Source organism: Argiope bruennichi, chromosome 7 (assembly GCF_947563725.1).
Source record: "Argiope bruennichi chromosome 7, qqArgBrue1.1, whole genome shotgun sequence".
Classification (NCBI taxonomy): Eukaryota; Metazoa; Arthropoda; class Arachnida; order Araneae; family Araneidae; genus Argiope; species Argiope bruennichi.
Window position 1 is genome coordinate 44,032,815 of NC_079157.1, and position 24,596 is coordinate 44,057,410.

At 25.6% G+C, this 24,596-nt stretch overlaps 1 protein-coding gene across 1 annotated transcript; it reads right to left on the reverse strand.

The window, feature by feature from the left end:
- Positions 1-1,650: 1,650 nt before the first annotated feature.
- LOC129975840 (protein archease-like) lies at positions 1,651-19,923 on the reverse strand. The gene is made up of 9 exons (XM_056089080.1): positions 19,744-19,923; positions 13,939-13,963; positions 12,653-12,663; positions 10,167-10,198; positions 9,031-9,109; positions 6,803-6,885; positions 4,176-4,228; positions 2,130-2,166; positions 1,651-1,779 (listed from the first exon to the last, which is right to left on the reverse strand). Exons 1-9 carry the CDS (start codon positions 19,841-19,843, stop codon positions 1,690-1,692), a joined length of 510 nt encoding a protein of 169 aa, XP_055945055.1. The 5' UTR covers positions 19,844-19,923; the 3' UTR covers positions 1,651-1,689.
- Positions 19,924-24,596: the final 4,673 nt, after the last annotated feature.

Below are 24,596 nucleotides of genomic sequence, written 5' to 3' on the forward strand. Positions count from 1 at the left end.
ATGCAGTGATCTCCTGGCTTTATGAATCAGAATTATGAAGTTTGTGACAACAAATGTTTTAATATAGAAAGTGATTATATGTATAGAGAAATGAAACATGTTTAGGTAAGTAACAGGATTGTTTTCCCAACAAATACTGCGTTTTTAACAAAACGGTCCTTATTTTCTGAATGTCCCTTCCAGATGGCAAAAATTAAAATGGCTCTTAAGAATTAACTTCAACTCTTAAGTTGAAGAATCATTCAACTTAATATCAATAAGATCAATGAAAAATAGATAACTCAATTTTATTAATTACATTCTCATAGTACTTTAATATTTAAGTTGAATATCAAAAATAAACCTAATGTTTCCTATTATTGAGCATTAGTTCGTCCAATATTTGGGTTTGTTTAGTTTAATCTTCACTTACGTATATTCACTAACCTTTTTTTTTTTTTTTTTTCATATTAATCATTTTCTAAAAATGTATATTTTTCTCCAAATGAAAATTTAGAAAGATATTTAACTGCAAATATGTCACTTTATAGTGACGCAGTTTGACTTACTTCACCAATAAACAATAACCAGCAAATATTTTGTCCAAAGGATGAATGTTTCCATTTCATGATTTTCTATGAAAACATGTAACAATGGTATCTTCTGCCAGTGCCACTACTTTCCATTTCATTTTTTTTCAAAACATTTGAATTTTAGAGGAGCAATATTAAAATAAATAAATTAATTAAAAAAATGCATCAGTTTTTTTTTTAAAATTAAAGGCGTTCCAACAGTTTTCTTTTGAAATTGATGAAAGCATGTATAGCAATATTCATAATGTTGCTATACATGCTAATGTACTATAATTAGTATTGTTGATTGGATATAGTCCATAACCTTGGGAATCCTTCACAGTATTTTGAGAATTTCTGAGTCAGTCTTTCAGTTTATATTATATTACAGTTGTTATTTGCTTCGCCAAAATTTCTTTAAAAAATCTTAGCATGTTTTCTTTAATAGTTTAAAACATTCCTATATATAAGGGCATGGCATTATTTGCACGAAGAGATAATGACAGAGTAGATAGATTATATCATTCTCTCTTGCAATAATACAATATGTCAATTGGCCTACCATATTCATCATAAATGAAAATGACTTAATTTATTTTGTATGTCTTACGGAGGGCTTTTTCCAAGATTCAAAGAATAATTATATCCAATTACTGTTTATGCTAAGTATAACAATCAGGTCGTTTCACCTAACTTTAATAAAATTATGCTAAAATTAAAATAGCTAAATAAAATGAATACAATTTGCTTAAATATGGAAATATATTCTTTAACAATAAAAGCACCTCAAGAATGATAAGTTTTTCTAAAACTCTGAATGCCAAAATGTTTGGAAAAATAAGTAATCTTAAAGTTTCCATAAACAGAGTCATACATAATAAAATAATGTTACCCAATCAAAAAAAAATTTGTTAAAAATATTATTTGTGATGTAAATAATCTAATAAAAAAACTGCATATCAATAAAACAATTAATTATTATTTCTTTTTGTAAACTGCTCATAATATTCTCCCAAGCCTATCTAACTATTCTTTTTCCAAATGGAATACTAATGCCTTTATAAAAATTAAGTTGATTTGGTAATTTTATAAATAATAATTTTGTATAAAATCTTTTATTCACAATAAATACAGGTGTTTAGATATCAATTATCACAAACAGTTCACATTTATCTTCATTTTCATGAACTTGCATATTTGAATAAGTTATGGCTTTAACCTCTGTACCCTGTAAGAACAAACAATGCACACAAATTTAAACATATTCAAATATTTTAAATGTTACAAACAAACTTCAAAAACAAGTTCCAGAAATGTGGATGTACAAATTAATTTATATGCATTTCATTATCAACTACATTTACAACCAACAGCTGAGTACCCAGTGTGGTTTAGAATGAAAATATTTCCATGTCTTTTATCATTAAATATTGATTATTTAATTACTTATCAAAAATCTTCACTAGTACCATTATTCTAAATCTAAAAAGAAATGTATCTTTGGATTTCAATAGCATAGAAACTATTAACACATTTTAATTTTTTTATATGTATTAAAACAAGCTTATAATACAATACCTGAGGATGTTTGTCCAAGTCAAAAATTTCTCCATACCTAAATTTGGAAAGAATAAAGTAATAAATAATAAACACCAAAAATACAAATAAAAACCATATCATACAGAATAATATAGCATAACAAGAAGAAAGTTATATTTTAATTGTGATTTACCTCTCATCTCCTAACCCATTCAAATAAAAAATTTCGCTAAATTATAAATATATACTCAAATGCATAAATATATATATAATAAATATGTGTATAAATATAGATAAAATGATGTGTGAATCACATACTATATAGTTTGATAATTGAAATCACCAAATTGGTGCAATTTTTTCTTGGTGCTTTTTGGTCGTTGTAACAACCGATAAGTATCCTGATATCTTAGTTACTAGGAAAGTGAAAAAATATTTTTGAAAAGTAATAGTCTAGGTTGTGCATCTAAAATTTGTAGTAAAGAGCACAATTACCATTTCAGATTATTTTTGTAATACATTTCATTAAAATTATTATATGAAAAAAAGATTTCCAATACATAAATAAGGTAATAATAATCATTGGCACATATCTGACAATTAATTCTTATTTTTATTTTGTTCATTTATGCATAAACTCAGAATTCAAAGTTCTTTTCTTTTGTGGATGATTATCCCCTATTATAATAAGCACTTTGTAAAGATCAGCTGCTTTTGATCTTCCACATTCCAAAGGCTAACCAAAGAAAAAGAAAGTTAATCTTTTGAATTGTTAGAGGGAATTAGAAGATTTTGATGGCTTAAAATAATTTTGTTAATGTCACTTTTGATGCAACACCAAAAATAATACAATGACACACCAGAATATTTTGTAATGATCAATGGAAAAATTAGATTTGATGAGACTCTAAGCTATATGAGACAAAAGGCTCTCTATAAGCCCATTTAAGTGGTACATTTAATATTTATGGCAGAAGCTCATTTGGATAATTTTTGGGGTTGGCAAGGAAACAAAGGCTCTAAGTTATATCTTGTACTTAAACTTATACATAAAACCGATATAGTGAATCTCAAAATTTTGAAGAATATTCAAATGATGAATCAGGGTCTTAATACTTCCTAGAAAAGAAGAAGAACGAAGAATTCATTTAGTATGAATAATAATACAGTTGGGCGAGTATGGAATTGGTATATGGCAGATTTAAAATGAATTTGAAATTATTACCAGTATGCATCTAATGTTTTTATATGTTGAATCAGTGTTATCAGGCATTCATGAAATATTTGCAATATTAGAGTAAAATAATTCAAAGGTAAAAGGTGATTCAGTATAGGAAAAAGGAGTGAACATTTAGAAAATGTAACAATTGAAATGTGTTTAATACAGTATTTCTGCTAATATATTTTCTCCAAATTTCCACATAGTTCCAGAGATCCTGTCGAGCATGCAACATGCTCAAGTACAGGATAGTTCCAAAATAATATTTTGAATTAAAAACCCTCAGATTCCAAAATAAAAATCTGCCATTGAATCTCAAAGAAATTTCACAAGGAGTTACTTATCATGAAAGGCAAAAAATCGAATATGCTAAACTAAATCACGATAATGACAGTTTATATCTCTATCCTTATTAATAATAATCCTTATATATAATATCCTTATTAATAATAAAACATCTCACCATTAAAAAAATTATAATAAAACAGTTGTTTTTATACATGTAAACAATAATTTTCTTATTAATCTGGTTTTTAAGATTACTAAAAAATAGCAATGTACTATTTTAATTATTTGAACTTTTAGCAAAAACTTTTATAAATAGGCAAATATATAAAATTAGATTGTATTCTATCTTTAAATTATTTACACAAATAATTCCATAGAAGAAAAAGATGGCTAACATTTAAATTTTTGTTTTCATAAAAATATACTAGAATAAACTTTTAAATTTTACATTTCATAATGAAAACAAAACATTTAAGAAAATCCATCAAGCATTTAATATAATCATGTATAGCATGAAAAAAAGACAAAAAAAAAATTATCATTAATTAATTTAAAATTATTGTATTATTTTAACTTACCCTCTTGCCTTGATCTTGAAATTCTGTCGATCAAAGCTTAGAATTTTTACTTTCTAAAAAAGAAAAGAAAATTATATAATTATAAAGTAATAAATAAAATATAATATATAATTATAAAGTAGTTATAGAATAAAGAAATCATAAAATTATTTAAATTTTGTAATGAATAAAAATGACATTAAAGATTGTTGCATAAAATATTAGTTCTTAAATTGTAGCACAGTGCACTCCCGAGTATCCAGCCTAATGTGGCGGAAGGACAGGCCAGATAACAAAAAAGCCGGATAGACTGGAGTTCTATGAACTTATTTCTTTCTACATCAATACCAGAAGACACAAGTTTTTATACCAAAATTCACATATTATAATACATTTATTTCTCACTTCTGAGTAAGCCCTCCATTTATCACAAGCCACGTAAAATATGAACACACCCGCAGCCCAATGAATCATAAAAGCAGTTTTCGATAATGTGTTAAGTTAAAACAGAAGGCTCTGTACTGGTTGTTTATATACTAGGTAGGCCTATTCTTAAGAAAATTGATTTAAACTCATTTCATTTTTCACTGATAAATGATTATACAGATATGAAAATGTCGCCCTAAGATAAAAGACAAAATTTACAGTTTTTAAAAAAATTCTTAATAGATATCACACAGTGATGAAACAATAAACAACAAGAAGAATTCTGCTCTTTCTCTGTCTCAACTTGCATTTTGCACCTGACATGTAGGAGAATGATAGATCATAGACGCTCAGTTCTAATGCCTTGGCAATGTTGCCAATGCAATGTCTTGCATTATTCATTTAATTACGATAAAAGAAAACTAGGCCGGATAGTATGGAAGTCGGATAATCTTGAACCGGATACTGGAGAGTGTACTGTATTTTATTTTAGTACTAACATATATTTGAAAAGTATTGTTCAATAAATACTCTTATCAGCTTATAAACATTCTTATAATGTCAAAACAGTATAAGTAAAACAGTAAGTCCATTTTTTCTCTTCGTGAATTAAACTTCTTTCATTTTTTTCTAGTAATTATAAGAGGTTATAAAAAAATTTCCCAACTTGGATAAAAAATTAATCTATAATAATGATAACATTGGAATAACATCTATCTGTTTTGAAAAACTAGTGACAAAATTTCAAAAATTAAATATCATCCCATTTCCCATAGTAAAAAATTTCCACATAACTTCAATTAAAGAAAAAAAGAAAAATATTGCAATATAGCTTTTGCTCAAAAAGTTTAAAAATATTATATCAAAACTAGAAATAGCATATTTCCAATAAATAAATAAAAATAATTGTTTCCAATTTTTCAGTCAAATCATTACAGGGTGCAAAAATCAAGAAAGCAATAAAAATATTCTCATAATATTTTAAGTCCCCACAGAGACAGAATCTTCAACAGTTTTAATAATTTCTTTCTTTATCAGTTTGATAGACTGAATTTTTACAAATTAATTTGAAAGGAATAGGGGGAAAATGCTCTATTTGATATGTGACATATGCAACTAAAACAAAAATTTACATAATTTATTACTAAGAAACAAGATCTGCAACTCATTTATTTATCTTACATATAAATTAATGTAATTTCATTGCAAAATGGGATTTTTTTTTTCTGTACTGCCAGCTGCTAAATAAAAGAAATGTATTTTTTTAAAACTTTCATTTCCTTAATAATTATTACCTTTTCAATATTTTTCCTTTTATCTCACTTATAGTCATTAAAATTTAATGTTTCTTCTTAGTTTTTATTTAATAAATTTGCTTCGTGAATTAAACTTTTCCTAACGTTTATAAAATTCATTTGGCTCAAGTGGATCACCTTATATATATATATATATATATATATATATATATATATATATATATATATATATATAAGGTGATCCAAATTTAAAGAGTCTGTCTGTCCTAAGAGTGTCTTTAAGAATTTTTTGTGCAAAAACTATATTTCTGATCATAATCAAATTTTCTACACATATTTTTTAATAAAAATTTATCAAAAGTTAACAATGAAATGCACACAATGTTAAGGTAACAATGTAGGTTGAGTAGAATTAAGTAGCCAAATTAAAACTTAAAAGGCAATCTAATTAATAGCTGATGTTTGGAACATGTTAATTCATCCACTTGATTTCCAAATTAAAAAAAACTTTATGTAATTAAGCTACATATATATTTCTAGACATATAATACTAAAAATTGGAACTAAAACAGATTTATGTTCAAATATAAAATATTTTTTTAAATAACAGAATGATTTCAATCTTACCTTTTCTTAATATACCTTTGCAACTGAATTTTACAGACTATGTAAGTAATGTTTTATCCATAAATATAGTAATTGCAATTTTTTAAATATAAAAACTGAGGTTTTCCTCCCTTTCTATCAGAATTTTTAAATTTGAATTCACTCTATCACAAGCATCTCTCGTGCAAAATATATACTTTTTTTCAGACGATTTCTTCATTTAAATATAATAGCAAAAAGTAAAGCTTCTTTCATCAAATTTCTTTCTGCATATATTTAATTAATATACAGGCTTACACATTATTAAAAGACAGGGAATTTTAATATGCACTAAAAAGATATTACAAGATTTTATCTTACCCTGGCAATGAAATAAGGTTCTGCACTAAATACATACAAGAATTCATCTAGAAAATGAAACAGAAGAGAAAGCATATCATGACCTGTAAAAAAAAGATATTATATTATTTGTCAGACATAATTTGATTCTCACAATACATTAAAAATATGTAAGAAATTACCATTAATTTTCAATGTTTATTTATTTATTCATTTTTATTTACATCTGAAAAACGAAACATACAAAGTAAAGAATATAAAAGAATGCATAAGTTCATCTAATGTGTGTTGCAGATTAGTGTAATAACAAACACATTAAGTTACAGAAGCAAACATAAAGACACAATAAAATACAAGAGAATTATTTATCCTCTATTCACACAGCAATGGTTAATTAATTAATTAATTAACACTTTATTGTGGTCAGAAATAAAAATGAAATAAATGTCAGGACAAGACATTGTCTCAATTTAGACCATGCATATTAGCAAATTACAGAAAAGGGAGAAGCTATTTTAATTACAAGAGAAGGAAATGAATAATAAATAACATCAGAATGAATTTTAATAATTATTTTTCATGATCATCATAGTTCTTTTAAAAATAAAACATAATAAAAAAAGTCCATCTACATTTACATCTTTAGGATAAAGGAGAGGAAGGGGGGGGCTTCAAATGCCACTCAAAAATTTGATGAATTAATTATTCGACATTATTTCTATTGCAAAGGTATTCTACAAACATTATACCCAAATTTTATAAGTAAGTCAAAACAAGTAAGAAAGACAGAGAAAGAAGAAAGCTATAATTCATCCGGATTAACTTCAAGTAACAGAGCCTGCAAAACACTGTCTACAATTCTTAAACATACCATAAATCTGCCTTCACATATATTTCATTAAATGGTTCAACAATTGCAACATACACACAGAATTTATCAATCTATTCAAATTTCGAAAGTAGTTGCATTAATTATGAATGATTAAAATTTGTTTCCTACGATCAATAATGTCTTTTTAAGATGTTAAATAAATAATTAAATATTTAGATTTTATTTTAATTAAAATAAACAATTTCTGAATAAAGAAAGAAATGCATACTCTATCTTCATGAAAAAGGTCTTGTTTTTCTTAATTGTTTGATAAATAAAATAGTGATAGAAAATAATGAAGTTGAATTTCAAGTTAAAATGCAGCTAAAAAGTTACTCTTCTTAAGAGAATCATATAATAATGATAAAAATTAAAATATATCCTCAAGCTGTTTAAAAACATATACTGTAATTGAAATGTCTTGAAGATATACTGAAATTGTTTATATTTTCAAATGAAACAAACATGAAGTAATTTTCTCAAAATTAGAAGTATCATGTAGCAAGACATTATATTATTTTATCTTCATATAAGTTTTCTTATAATTACACTAAATTCCTGAATGAAAATTCTAAAATAATAACCTATTAATAAGAATACATTACATTTTTTTAATACGACACTGCTTTTATAAAGTATAATATGTATTGTTATGGAAAATCCATCCAGTGAATGAACAGTGAAAAGTCCAATAAAATCAATAATGAATAAAGATGTTTTATTCCTTGTTTATGAAGAGTCCCTATTTCCTCATCAGTATGAAAATATAGCAGAAGAACACACAAAACAGCACTTGCAGAAATTAGCAATGTACCAATAGCAAATCCTTACTAACAAACCAAAACAGTACAAAGTTCTCAAAGAGAACTCACTGGTGACCAATACTCCAAAGAGGAAAATCACCTGATTTATTTGTGTGTGTGTCTCATATACTTTTCGCGATACAATACAAGATGTAGAAAGAAAATATTGCAGATTCAAAATAATATTTTGTAGATATTTTATATAAATTATATATTTTACATACATTTAAAAAAAACGATTATTTTTTAAAAGTTTTTTTAACAAAAAAAGGAGCAGTTAAGTAAAAAATATTTAGTGAACAATGACTTTTGAATTTACTTATAGTCGATATAAAAATAATATTAAAAAAAATTAAATATAATGTAGTTGTTATCCAGTAAAATCCATTCCCATTAAATTACTGTTGTAAAAGCATCCCCCTTTTCAATTCATACATTAATATATATATATATATATATATATATATATATATATATATATATATATATATATATATATATATATATATATATAATAGTTAAAAAGGCAGGAGGTCACAAATACAAATATTAAGAGCTGTTCCTTTTAAATTTACCTTCAGCTTCTATGTCTTGAGACATCAAAATATCAACTTTATCTATTTCAGTCATATATGCAAACATTGAAACAGCAATCTAAAAATAAAAAATAAGAATAAATTTACCAACACAATAAAAAAACAAACAAAAAAAATTAAATGAAAGTAGTAGGAAAAATTTGATTTAGAAAATTCAAGATATTACAATAGTTAAAAAATAAAGGCATTTTCTGAAAGGACAATTACATAAAAATCTATATAAAAATATTTTATCAATTAAATATAGATAAACAAATCATTCAGTAAGAAAACTATTTTTTTTAAAGAGAGTATAGTTTCTTGATGAAGGCTTCAGTCTGCAGTAAAAACGACCTGGAAATTTTTTCAACAATGATATGGCCGTATATCAAATTGCATTGTTATGCATCAAGAGATATTATAAGTTTTGTGACAGCAAAAGTTTTCTTGCATATTATGAACAAGAGTATAAGCAGCAAATTCTATGCATGTATTGCAATGAAATTTCACAAATCTTAATAGTGTTTCATACAATAAAGTGTAATTAAATTTTATGATCAGTGTTTATTTCTCTTAAAATTATAAATTAGTACCTATTTATATATATATATTTCTTTTTATGATATTTTTATTTTAAGTTTGTTTGCATTTTATATTTCTGATTTTATCAATATAAAATTATCACAACTTTTTTTCTTATAAAATTTTTAGTCAAAAATTTATAGATATTACAATGAAATATGTATAAATATAAATCACTTTCTTGTGATGAGTCCACTAACATGATACTAAATGGTGACATACTGAAGATCAAGATTATAGGTAACTAATGTAAGTACAATCTATTCTACAATTAGTCAGAGTTCTATAGAGCATGTGCAGGAATTTTTGATATACCTACATATCAAAAATTCCTGTACATAATGTAAGTTATCTGTGTCCAAAAAGCACTGATATAACGAATGCAATTATTTTATAACAGTATTGAAATAAAAGGGACAAATATATTTATCAAGCTTATCACATATATCAGTGAATTAAAAAAAAACTGAAAAAAAAAAGGTGAAAAATAAATTATAACGCAAAAATAAAGTTTCATAAATGAAACAAAGGGTAAAAATCTTTCAAATCATTACCTGTTCAAAGGCTTCTTCAATTGTGTCTCCCCCTGAAATCTTCTGTTAAGAAAAGTACTTCTTGAGAATATACAATGGTATAAATGATATCTTAAAGCAGGAGATGGGATTTCAAACTTTTAAAATCTTATACAATATAAATAAGAAGAAAAAAATAAATGTAGCATCATAAAAACACTTTCTGATTAAAAATCAATACATTCTAAAAGGAATGCTTGTAATCAACAAATAAAAAATTAAATTTATATTATTAAATATTTACTGCCTTCAATTTGGAACAATCTATCATTCTATATCCAATTTCATCAGGAAAAGTTCAGAAAAGAAGCTCTATTAAAGAAATGATTGAATTTTATGAAACACAAGAAGAAAATGTCTGAGACGTAGAAATGCAGTTTAAAATGAGAAAAGACTAGTAGTTAAATTTATCAGTAGAAACTACCCTTTTCATGTCACAGAAACATACCTATTCAACTAATTTTTCTCTAACATTTACGTTACAGGAAAACTCTACTTAAGTGATAGGGTCTGTTAAAATAGCTTTTATTTGATTCTTGGAAATCAAACTATCATTAATCATTAAAGTAAACTTTAATTTAGTCAGTGATGCCCTTTAAGTATATTGTATTCATTCAAATGACCAAGATCGATCCCCAAGACAAATGAAAAATGGTCACTCATTCCAATAATTTCAAGATTAGATTATCAATCAAAACATATGTATTTGTAGTAAAATCAGTCATAAATGATTAGAGATATTACTTCCTTCATCTCCACAATCCCCATTTCTTTTATGAAAAGCATTAAAATCATCATCTTCAGATTCTTCCCATAGCATCATATTTTCTTCTTTCTTGAAATTAAGTTTCTTGTTTCCTTTCATATTTGATGCCAAACAGACTTAAATCATTATTAATAGCCAATTTTCATTTGTTAAAAATAATATATATAAATCATCAAATCCTATAAAATGTCAGTTGTTGATTTAACATAAAATTATGAACAATAATAATGAGGCAGGATGCTACTACATTTCGAGATTTAATAATACTCTTTATTGTATAATAAATTATTCCAAATGCATGAAGAATAAAAATTTTTATAACTCTAAAAAGTTGTTCTTTATTACGCCATGATTAAAAAAGTAAGTAGGAATACTATCCTATTTCTTAAGAGAAAGACTAAAAATCTAAAGTGAATCTTACTCGCCAGCATTATATTGTGTATGGGTGAGTATAGAACCTGGGACCTTGTGGTTTGCAGCCCAGTAACATGACCATAATACAAAAGCAATTGCCTGTGTAGCGTAGCTAATAACTGGCTTATAAGTTTTTACCACAGACTCTCCTTCCAGTGAGTCAGTGGTGAGACGAACAATGTGGTTGTTGAGTGGTGATGTTTTATTAGCTGTTGATTCTAATGAGCATGTACCCGTTTGAGTAGCAACAAGCGAGTGTGGGTGAGTGGTTGCTGATGCTGTTGCTGCATCAAGTGAGTCTGCCGACTTTGGTTGTTGTGGATAGATGATGCCACAACAGCTGTACAAAGGTTGAAGGATCATGTCCGGGTCACCAATGTGGCGAGTTTGGTATCAGTGAGGATGGAACCTGGGACCTTGTGGTTCGCAGCCCAGTAACATGACCACAATACAAAAACAATTGCCCGTGTAGCGTAGATGTTAACTGGCTTATAAGCTTTCACCACAATATCCTATAGATTCATAAAAAATATAAGTTACAAAATATAATTTTGTAACTTACTATGAAAATGAATGATTCAGGGAATAAATAATAACACACAGGAAAGCTTTCTTTTGTATGATTGTACCTAAATTAAACAAATTTCAGAAGATAACAGTATACAAATTGGGAAAGTGTTTTTCATGTTTCTCTGGAGTGCCTTAAAGAAAGGAAATGCTTCCCAGCTTACTAAGGCTTCACACTGTGCATTGCAGTCACTATTCTTAATTGCTCCCTATTCCCTTTACCCTTCTTGATCTTATCACAGTTTGAGGAACTTTAGAAATGATTTTTTTAAAGATTTCTTGTACTTATGTTCTCAAAATACAAAAACTGCACTGTAAGTGAAAACAGAATAATATAAGGATTATGAAGTCTATATATTACACTGGAACCAATAAAACAAGAAGACAATGAAAAAGGAGTTTATATAACAAAAATTAAATATTTGAAAAAGTATTTAATTTTTCACTTGATAATCAAAATCAGAATTTAAAAATTAAAACATCTTTAATTGTCCTATTGCTTTTTAAAACAGTAATCATATTAATTCAGTAGCATTTTCAAAACAGAAATCAATAATTTTGCTTTTATTTGTTCTCAAGAATTTAATGCCTTTTCATATGAAAGTATTATGAAAAATTTTATTTGCAAAAAGGAGGAAGAAGTAGGACAAATTTTTTAAAATTAAAAAATGAAACTATTTAATAAAAGAAAAAATAGCAGCAAATGATGTGAAAAGGATACATGCATGGAGCCTAAAAAAAAATTAGAACAAATATTAATGCATAATAACCAAAAAAATTTAACAATAAAATTACATTCATAAAATCAACCAGATATATACATACAAAAAATTAATATTAAAAACTATTAGGAACCAACATTTGATGATAAATTGAATTGCACTTTATATTATATTATATATATATATATATATATATATATATATATATATATATATATATATATATATATATATATATGTTAATTAATTTTATATCTTGGAATATATTTCATTTTCGTAAGCTGTAATAATTTATGTAAAAAATATTAATAAATTTTTTTAAAAATTCAAAATTCACAAAAATTGTTAGTATTTTAATTAAATTTTGAAGCAAATAATAATAAAAATTAATAAATAAGTAAAATAAAAAATAAAATGACAGAATGTTGGTGTATCTTATGAAATCAATAATTAAGGATTCATATGAAATCATAACAAAAGTGGTTAGATGATTGATTCTTTAAAAACAAGATTTGATGAAAATTGTTTCACCACTTTGATAATTTATTTGGAGAATTTCATTATGTCTAAAATTATAGTTAAAAAATCTAACAAAAGAATGTCATAAATCTATCTAAAAAAATAAATTTATTTAATAAAGTGAGAAAGAAAAAAACCAAATATAAAAAAAGTCTAGCACAACATTGAAAATTGACTTTATTTTATGGAGAAAAAAAAAACATTGAATAATTAAAAACAAACTTTAATGCCAAAATTTTTGACAGAATAAAAGCATGTGATTTAAGAATTTGATGGAATAATGAAATTGATTTAACTTTCCTTACAACAATGCACTGCTACATTTCTAAATTAAATTTTAAAAAGTCCTAACTGCTAAATTAAGTTTTAAAAAAATTCAAAATTAATTAAAGAAATATAGGACAATTTTAAAATGGTGTAAAAATAACTTTTTTGTAATAGAATTTAAAATTTTAAGAAATTACTCTAATTAAAATTTTAAAAAATTACTCTAAGAAATTACTCTAATAAAAATTTTAAAAAATTACTCTAAGAAAACATATTTCCATCCAGCAAAACTTGTTTAGTATCAAGTTCAGTGACTTCTGCTATAGAATGTTGACCACATACAATTAATTTTATTATTAATAGACAGATATTATTCAAATAATATTAGAAATTTTTTTAACTGAAAATAAAATGAAGACCATGGACAAAATTTAAACTGTAGATATTTAAAAAATGTTCACAAAAATTAATTTTCTAATATATAAAATAAGAAACTTACTGAACATCTGCTGGATGGTCCAAATCTAAAAAAATAAAATAAAAGTTTTTAAATGTAATAAGTAATTCAATGAAAAATAATTCTTTTCAAATTTCTGCTAGATTAAAATGATATAACAGTTTTATCATAATTTAAAACTAAAAGGTAGAGTAACAAAAAATTTAAATAAACAAATTTTGAAATAAAGAAATTTTAGATTACTACATTTGTTTGATTTCCCATGTGGAAAAATATGATTATTAATGAAACAAGATTTTTTAAAAAGGAATAATAATATTCAAAAAATTATTATTAATAATAAACTGACAATAACCAAATGGCAGACTCAAATTAGGTATTTAGAAATTCAAGTTTACTACTTTTTATAGAGAATGTAATTAAAAATATGATTTTGATAAAGAATTCCTCATTCAGGACATAGATTAAAGAAGTATGGTCCAATATCGAATAAAATGCTTTTAATAAACATGTTTTATGAGGGACTCTCAATTTTCATAATATTGAAATAATTATTCTTTAAAAGATCTAGATATTGAAAATACTTCTAGAAAGTTAAAATAAGATCACTAGATCTTACAATACATGGGATTTAGCAATTATGCATCAAGATTTTTTATATGATTTAATGATGTATATAATATATATGAAATAATGATCTAAATGATGCATATAATATACATAAAATAATGATCTAAATGAATTTCAATATGCAATCAATATTTAAAATAATAATAATAATTTTTTATAAACACAGTCTGATAGAAAATGTGCAAGTAGTTATAAATTATGTTCTTTAATACCCAGTATAAAAACCAGACAAAGCTGATAAGGCTATCGGTAGAGTTAATAATGTAAACTCTTAATTATATGCTGGAATGGATAATTCATAAAATGGCCCAAAAGAAATACAAATTAATATATAAAAATGTTTTGGAATCATTTTTATTTACAGTAGGGTCACTACACAAACAATTACAATTCTATATACATTAGATTTATCTTTCTGCAAGTTTTTTTTAAAAGTCATTTGTTTTTGTCCTTGTTAACTAATTGTTTTTCTTTTATTTGAATTTTTAAAAATAACTTATCTGGCTTTTTAAATAAATAATATTTTAGGATTAACAACCAAAGATAGCCAAAACTTTAATTATATATATATATAAGTATATTTTTGAAAAGCATTAAGCAGGTTTGAGGACATAGAAGACGCTTTGGACTTTTTAATTCTCTTTAATATCCATGCAGGAAGGCAAAATTATTTACAAGCAGAGACGCAGACAAGGCACATCTGTCACAGTGTGACACAAAAGCAGAAGTAAGAAAAGGAACGAAACAAATGATCACTAGTCTTATATAACATAGGATTTCTGGCCACTGTCGATTAAATACACATGTTGACCTTTGACAAGGCCAACGGAGGGATAATTTTCACTTGAAACGTAGAACTGATTGCACAGTAATTTTTACACAGCTTCAGCGGAATTGGATCAGGAAATAAGAGAACGAAATTACTATGAGCTAAATTAAGATAAAGCTTAGGAAATCAATTTGGATTAAATTAAGAATTTAAAATATCATTAATATATATATATATATAGCCATTCATTGAATAAATAAGCTTAAGGCATAAATAAGCTTTACTGTGCATTAAGAGGAAGTATAATGACGAATATAAGAATAGATGGACTCTAACCAATGAATAGCAATCAAAGGATAAAAACCTGCAGTCAAATAGAACAAGTGTATCAAGTAAAATTACAATGCAAAAAGTTCTTCTTTCTCTCATGGTAAAAAGTAAGCAAAATAATTCATTAAAATCATATTTTCAAAAATTTTCTACTTGCAACCTTTTTTCAAATGATTTTTTTTATTTTTATTATTATTATTATTTCATTCCTTCAAAAAAGTCTGGAGATAAACTCCCATTAAAATAAAGTTTGAAAAACAAGTAACAAAATAAAGCATCAATAAATTATAACAAAAAGGAAATTCAACTAAAATAATTGAACAAATTTTAATGGAGTGTCCCAAGATGATTTTCTAGATAATTTTTGTTTTCCAGACATAAAAAAAAAATAATTTTTCTGATAAAATCAACCGATGTTATGCATCTAACATTAATCTTCTTTTCTTTTAGCAATTGAAAATTTTGTTGAAAAATGTAAAATAGGAAGAAAAAGCTTGTTAGCACAATTCACTATCGAGCATATTTAATCCTAAAGTTGGTACCCCACGTTGAAACATATTAGAAAGTAATTTTAAAATTATATATTTCCTAAAAAAATTGTTCATGACACTTAAAAAGGGTTAATTATTTTGAAACATATGACTTATGAAGAATTTAACATTATCTAAGTTAAATTATAAAATATTTAATAAGACTCCAATGCACTTCAAAACAGAAAAATCAAAGCTAAAACTAAAATTTTTCAGAAATGGTTCAAATTCTTTTACCTTTTTGAAAAGGCAAATGCTAGGTATTTTTGCAGTGCAAAATGGACTAATATTAGAATGCTGATTACCCAGTGGCAGGAAGTAATATTATGAAATTATATTTTAGATAGTAGTTGCACATCTTTTGCCTTTAGAAACAATTATCTTAACACAAGCCAAATGTTACCTCTTCCAAACGTATAAAAAAAAAAAAAAAAAAAAAAAAAAAAAAAAATTGAATTACAAGTTCTCCTTACCCAAAGCATGCACATCCATAATTCATTTTCAAATGATTCTTAAAACTGTTGAATTAAATAGATTCAGGCAATATCCAAAATTATAGTGCAATCCAGCCAAGGAGTTTCTTTGAACAACCTTGTATAAAATGCACAGATTTCATTTTGATAGTTATAGAAGATAATAAAAACTTAGAAGCAACTAGCAAGCATAACGGGATACTATTGACAGTTAAAAATATTTAATTTTTCAAATAAAGTTAGATATTAATGATTTTTTGGTTTTGAAATACAGCTATTTTTTTTTTAATATTTTCTGCATCTAAATATGTTAATATTTATAACTAAATGAAAACTTTTCAGATAATAAAAGAATCAAAATCAGTTTTTTTTACTTTTCAAAATACCTATAATATGGCTCGTGCAATTTCAGCAGACATGGTTTTCCAAATAAAAAAATAGGAGAAGCATGAGAAAGTTGCTCATTTTCATTCACAAATGAGTATTCTAAATTGTTCTGTTATCATTAGAATCTTTTGATTCCATTTCAAAATGACCGATTTCCTAAAGCGTCTTCATCATCATTACCATTTTTTAAATTTACAGAATACTTAGTAGTACAATTATTCTCACTACCAAAATATCTTTGTTTATTTCCAAAATTATTATTATTATTACTATTTTGTATTTGCAAATCAATGTCTTTTATAATGCTCAAAGCACGATATAAAAACATAAGTAAATATAATTCGGAATAGTTTTAAACTTTTGTATAAATACCAAACAATGAAATAAACTTTGTCTAAGATCAAAATTTAATTTGAAATACAGCATATAGTTCACTTGCACACTCACACACACATACACAAAAGAATGGAAAACTGCATTGAAACTTATATAATAATTGAATAGTATCTTTGTCCAAGATTTTCATGCGAGCTGTTTTAGAGGACAGATATGATTAACTCATGGAAATCACAAAATCCATACATGAAGAATTAATTAATTTAACAATTTTAGTAATTTTTCACATTAGAATTAATTTAAACAATATTGAAATCAATAATACAAATGTCATCAAGATGTAGTTTATATTATTGACTACAGAAATGTATCAAAAAATGTATGTGTATCTTAATTTCATGAAGAAAAACTGAAGAATATGAATTATTACTGAATGAAGGATAGCAATAAGGTAAATTTAATAATCTGAGTATCAGTTGCGAATTTTTATGCAAAATATGACTTTTGGTTGTGATAATTTTTTTCTTCTTCAAAAATTGAATGTTTAAAAGGGAAAAAAAAAAAAAAAAAATCTCTGAAGAAGCTTTCTAAAACAATTTTGTAAGCGGTATCAAGCAAATATAACTTAGATAACAGTATAATAAATGTCCTAAAACAATAATAATAAAAAATAAAAAAAATTGCCACAAGCATTGAATTTTGCTATTCTATTTTACTTGAGAAGGTTGGTTTACAAAGTTGATTTACATAAAGGTACACTATTGATTTACAAAAAGAAACTGATTTTTAGCTGCTTCACAGGGAATAAACAGCAATTTTGATTATTAAAAAAATAATTATATTTTTGACTTTGTTGTCCAATAATCTAAATGTTTCATCAATAATAAACAATGGCAACTAAATCATAGTTTTGATAAATAATGCTATAATATATAGTTTGATGATTGAAATAGCTAAATCGGCAAACAATTTTCATGGCACTTTTCAGTCGCTGTTACAATTGATAAATACCCATTATGATGACTAATGCCATAAAGGATATTTGCTGGTCCAAAATAGAAAAAAAGCTAATAAAATATGCATAGATTTTATTGGCATTCTCAATTCAGCAACAATAAGTCATGAAAATACAGGAAAATTTTGCAAGTTTTATTATATAAAGTCATTGAATTTGGCCTATATCATAGTTGATTTTGCTGCTGTAAAGTTAATGGAATCAAATATGCCATTTAAAAATAGTTCAGTTCTACATTATGCTTAGAACTCATAGAGAAAAATGACAGACAAATATAAGCAGTGATTTTATATACCTTTTGGATCGTTAAACATTTCAGCTCATTCTACATCATAAAGGGGTAAAAATATGCTTTAAGGTAAGGAATACCAATTATTTTTATATTTGACATTTTTCTTACATCTAAATACTTTCCTGCTTATTAATGTAAAATTCAAACAAGCTTTTTTTTACAAAATATTTAATTTTTAATAATTTTTGTAAAATTATTTTATATATTACAAAAATTTATTACCTACCCTTACTACACATAATGATCAGTGGTGAAAATTGACTTTTTAATCCCTATACATTTTCTCAAATTCTGAAATTAAACTATGCTAATTTCCTATTTCGCATTGATTTTTGACAAAATATTTTGATTTTAGGAAAATAACTGCTGATAGCTCAGCTTTGTATAGATAATTAGTAACCAATAGAATTAAAATTCTTTGAACCTTAACACTTACGTATTATATAAAAACTTGCCATGCAATGTGATAAAAAAGCCAACACTCCCTACAACGCTGCAGCATACAGTTTAAGAACTATTACTTTAAGCTATTCTTTGATATAAATTGCAGCATCTTTATGAAAGAATTAATTAGGAAATGATAAAGTATTGTTCTTGGAAAAAAATAAAGGGAAACAGATTTAATATCAGCAATCTAGATTTGAATTAGCATACAAGACAGATTAAACTAATATCAAATTCTGCTTAATTAATGTTAATATGCACAAATTTTAATATCAAATATTGATTAAAGAAATTATCAATAAATAAAAGTTAAAATTCGCTGAATTAAATCAATTAGAAATGAAAATAGATGAAAAATCGTAAAAAAAATCGAGTGATATAATTAAAGATCACAAATGTTATTACATTTATATATAATATTTAGAAATTACAAAAATAACAAGATTATTTCTATTACTTCTCTATTCTTAAAATTAGTACAGGGATACGTAATTTTATCAAAGAGAAAAATTAAATTCGATTAAATTTACATTACTTTAACACAAAATGTACAAATATTTGCATAATTAATTTGCACAACATGTTTTAACACTATAATGGCCGGTAATTAGCAATAACAGTACGCAACGGAAAATGCTTACATTCATATTTTACTTCTGGTATTTCCAATTCTTCTGGAGTAAAATCTTCAACCGGCAAATCTGGTACATAACCATCATCCACATCACCGGCTTCTTCCATGATCTTTTTACAATATTGTGCAATCTGCGATATGACACTCCTTTCCTGCTGTTTGTTTACCTAATTCCTTCTCTGCATAGCAACATTTGAAAATGAAGTGAAATGAAATGAGCTGCCATAAATGGGAGTTCTTTTTTAAAAAGAAGTATTCGAATTTTTTACCTATTTGATTATTTCCCCCTAAAACGAATATAATAAGTAAGACAAATTATTTCTTTTTTCAAATAAAAGTAATCTGTTTTTAGCAAAATTCATAATTGATAGGAAGAAACCGACCTTAAAAGAACTCCAAAACAGTCTCAACTTTTACGAGGAAACGATTCAAATCCACGGAATCGATGTGATGAGTTTTGTCAATTCTTCACGCTCGCTTTCTCATCCTTCCTGCTTACAAAACCGATTCGCCATTCTACTCGCGTTATGGTTTAGACAAAGAAATATTGACAAAACTTAAACATTGGATATTTGAACATACTAGTCGCCTAAAAATCGTTTACCCATCGCTTTTAAAAAAATGTTCGTTTTTGTTTCCTTTAAATCATTTATATATAACTTTATGTTCATGATTTCTCACAATTGTCAAGGATTAATGCCTCATTCATTTAATTATCTTATTATGCTCTCTTCAGTGAGTATAGGCACATGAATCTTCCTAATGGAGACCAGATAAAACAATACGGTACTAGTAAAAACGTAATGCGTGATGTGTGATTCATCTATATTCTAAATTTCGTGGTATTGAAAATGCACTTTTTAATTTAATTCGTCTTGTAAACTATGCAAATGTTAAATAGAATCCTTCTTCATTAGTTTTCGGCAATGGGGGAAAATTACAAGATTGAAATATTTTATGAAACAAAGAAAACGGTTTAAATTTCAGGATAACAATTTTGGAATATATTGTTGAAATTAGGTAAAAATTATTTTGTAACGGCTGAAAAAATTTCCATGATTATTCAATTGTTTAAATTTTTTTTAATTAAAAACATTTTTTAATTGTTTTATTTTTTAATTTTGAAATGGTATAATATTAATTTTTGTGTAATCACATTTTATCGTGGAAAAACGCCAAAATTCAGCTTAATTTTTTATGAAACTAAAATTTCAAAACAGTCGTTTGGAAGTATACATTCTTATCTTCCTAGGTATATATGTGCTAAATTTGGGAGTTCTAGGTCAAACGGCCTGGTTTGTTGTCGCTACTAATATTTCATTTTGGTCTTTTTTTCATTGTTGTGGCCAAGACATGAAGATGTCACTCATTTTTCCATGTTGGGTAGATTTCAGTATAAGGCATTCTTTTTATAAATTGTTTGATATTTTTTGTGTGCTTAGAATTAAGGTTTAAGTTCAAAAACAAAAAACAAAAACAATGGAGAATAAAATTTAAAGTGCTTTCATTTTTAAATTTTGCTTTTAAATATTCCTTTCTTATAATAGTATTGAATGCATAAAGACGTAGGCAGGAAATTAAAGAAATGTAAAGAGCAATAAACTGAATGGGGTAAAGCTTTTGAAATCAGGTTATATATAAATTTAAAATGATATATTAAATAAAACTTACAGTGTTTCTTCAATTCCACAGTGAAATAAAAATTTGTTTTCAAACGATTATGTAAAATACACCATACTTATGAATTCAGAATTAAAATGAATAAAGTTGAGGGGACCTCAAAATTTATTCAATGTACATCGCAGTGCTATGCCGATTGTATGATTATGCCTTGTTCACAGAAAAAAATTCCCCTGTCTTCAAAAAAATGGAATGAATGCATGAAAAAAAGCTAAATTAAACGCAGGAGAAATAAGATTCCACAAACATAAGAACAGAGAGAAATAATCAGTTCAATACATAATTTCAAAAGCAGAGAAATTCTGGAAGTTCATTAGTTACAAAAAAAGATTTAAGAAAAAGTATTTAAAAAAACGATATTATAAGATTAGCAATATATTTTAAGCCAAAAATAAAAAAGAATAGTCATTGAGGGTAAAAAATTTTGTATAAAATCATTTACATCAATAATCGGTTTACGGTATAGAGCAATTTTACTTTGCCCCTAGAATTAGCGATGCTATTACCGAGGAAGTATAGCATGAGGTATATATATGTAAACATAATTTTTTAAGCAGAAGCCGAAAAGAGAAAAGACAGTTTCGAATTTTTTACTTTCCTTTATTCCCAACCTGGGAGGCATAATTTATTTATGTACAAGAAGCGCGGACAAAACAGGTTCGTTCACAGAGCGGCACAAGAGTGAAAGAGAAAAGAATGTAAAAGAGGCAGAAATATTTTCCAGAGTTATTTATATTATGAGATTCCGATAGGGGTTTCTTTACACGTGTCGCTTTAGGTTAGGGAAATCTAGGTATCTTTTTAAAGAATGCGTTAGATCGAGACATTTTTATCCCTTCACTCGGAGTGTGTGAACTTCTCGATGTCAGTAATTTTACAGAACTTCTCTTTCATTAATTAAATAAAAAAGGTGGAATTGGATCAGGAAATAAGAGAACATTTTAGAATGAATATGACTAAATTAAGATAAAAATTAGGAAATGAATTAGGATTTAATTTAGAATTATATACATATATTATATTCATATTACTGTTTTAAGCATTTACCGACTCTACATTGTTATATGCATGAAATCATGTAATGAAGAGGATTAGTTAACAAATGTAAAAGGCTGCTAAAGGTGATCGTCCTTAGCGTTAAAGTCAGCCAAGTTGCTTCATTCGGCTGTGATGTATTATAGAATTCAAATATTTTGTCCGAAAGTCTAAAAAGTTATTACAGTACTGTATGAATCCCCAAACCTTCAAAATGCTGTTAACATGTATATAAATCTTTATAATCACAATTTTCATTCATTTAATAAATGATTTTATAAGGTAAGGTCATCTACTATTTAAGTGATTTTCCTGGTTAAATATAGATGGCGCCACGTGTTCTTCAATTGCATGAAAATTTGTAATTTTAACATGGGAAAAAAATGCCCATAGAAAAAAAAAATTAGCAGAGAAATTTTTTAAATACACCATATCTAATTGTTTGGAAGCAAATATCTTTTTTTTTGTTTAAATGATTACAAGATTTCGAATTGCATATACATCTTTTGATATATAAAGAAAAAGAAAAAGCGATAATTTAATTGTTTACTTTTAACATGAAAATAACAGAAATAACACGGTTAGATAGATTCAACATAAGTTATAATAAAAATGTTAAATAACTGCTGTTATCATGTTTTCGTGTAGCTTATGTATGCTATAGGTTCTAAAATTTACTGCGAATCAGCATTAGAACAACGCATCAGGATTAAATCACATTTTGGAAATGGGAACATTTTTGCATTACATTTCGCATTTTTGCTTAAATATTTTAATCAAAACACTTGTAGAGAATAAACATTTATTATAAAGACATTTAAAACGTTTAGATTAAGCATACAATTATTGTTAAAGAAGATGTGAAAGAAAATAAGTAAGTAGATAATTTATTCGTAAATATTTCTTCTATTAAAACATTTTTTTTATCTGCAGTAAATATGAAAAGTCGTAATGTTTTTATTATACAGTTTCTTTTCTCAACATTTTATTCTATCAATATTATCAATATTCCTCTTATCTCTATTCTTCCTTTTTTTTTTTTTTTTTTTGAATTTTTCCCCATTTTTCTTATTTACCTTTGATTATTTTCCGTACGTTTTTGTTTTTGATTTATGCTTCTTTTTTTGCAATATATATATTCAAATGTGATACTATATACCATTCGATTCTACTAAAGTACGAGTTGTAATGAAGAAATATCCAGTAAAATATTCAGATGAAATTGTACATTAATTTTCGGAAAAAAAAAATTATTAAAAAAAGCCATAAGACTTTATTTTTTATTAGAAATACTTCCGAAATTAACTGAAAAGAAATCCAGTACCGTAGTGAGAGACTTACTCAGATTGATATCCAAAATTAAATTGGCAATTTTATCAATAAAATTATTAGCAGATTAAAATTTTTGAATATTGACAGTCGATTCCAGGATATGCAAAAAGATGTTTCAAATTCTTTGTTGTTAACTTTGTTGTTAACTGTTGTTTGATATAACTAATCGGCACTGGAAGTTTGATAGGATCTGTTTATGGACATTTAGCAGACGATTCCTTTTCAGACATTTCATAACTGCTACTATTTTTATTTCTGTTAAAATATTATTAAAAAGTAAAAGCAAACGATTATTTTCTTTCATAAACATATTTTGTTAATATTATTTCGTTTATTTTTTTGTATAATAGTTGATGATCAATTGTAAACCTTCTGGAATCTGGCAATGTTTGTAAGATACGCTGTTATTGTTGAAAGAAGAAACAAGCCGATGGAATTCTAAATTGTTTGGAGTATTATTTTAGTTTTAAGAATTTAAGATGCTCTGCAAGCTATAGTTTGAAGCTTAAGAAAACGGGTAGTTTTCTAGAAAGCATGCAAAAATAGATAGGATGATATATTCATTGTTGACAATTAATAAATTCTCGTTTTTTTAAAACTATGCAACTTATTTATTTCTGTAATTTGAAAAGTAGTCTCTTTTTTATTAGGCTGAACTTGAAAAAGCAATTATTTGAAGGTGCAAATGTTTCCAGTTCTCTCAAATTGCCGAAAGTATTTTTGAAAACTATATTAAAGTAATATAATATACATGACGAACGGTAAAAAAAATGGATTTATTTTAGCAGAATTTTGTTTCACTCAGCTTTTCAA

Coding starts and splice junctions, on each gene's coding strand:
- LOC129975840 (XM_056089080.1), bottom strand. CDS start 19,843: ATGGAAGAAGCCGGTGATGTGGATGATGGTTATGTACCAGATTTGCCG. Junction 13,964..19,743: donor ACCAGAAGTAAAATATGAAT/GTAAGCATTTTC, acceptor TTATTTTTTTAG/ATTTGGACCATCCAGCAGAT. Junction 9,110..10,166: donor TTGAAGAAGCCTTTGAACAG/GTAATGATTTGA, acceptor TTTTATTTTTAG/ATTGCTGTTTCAATGTTTGC.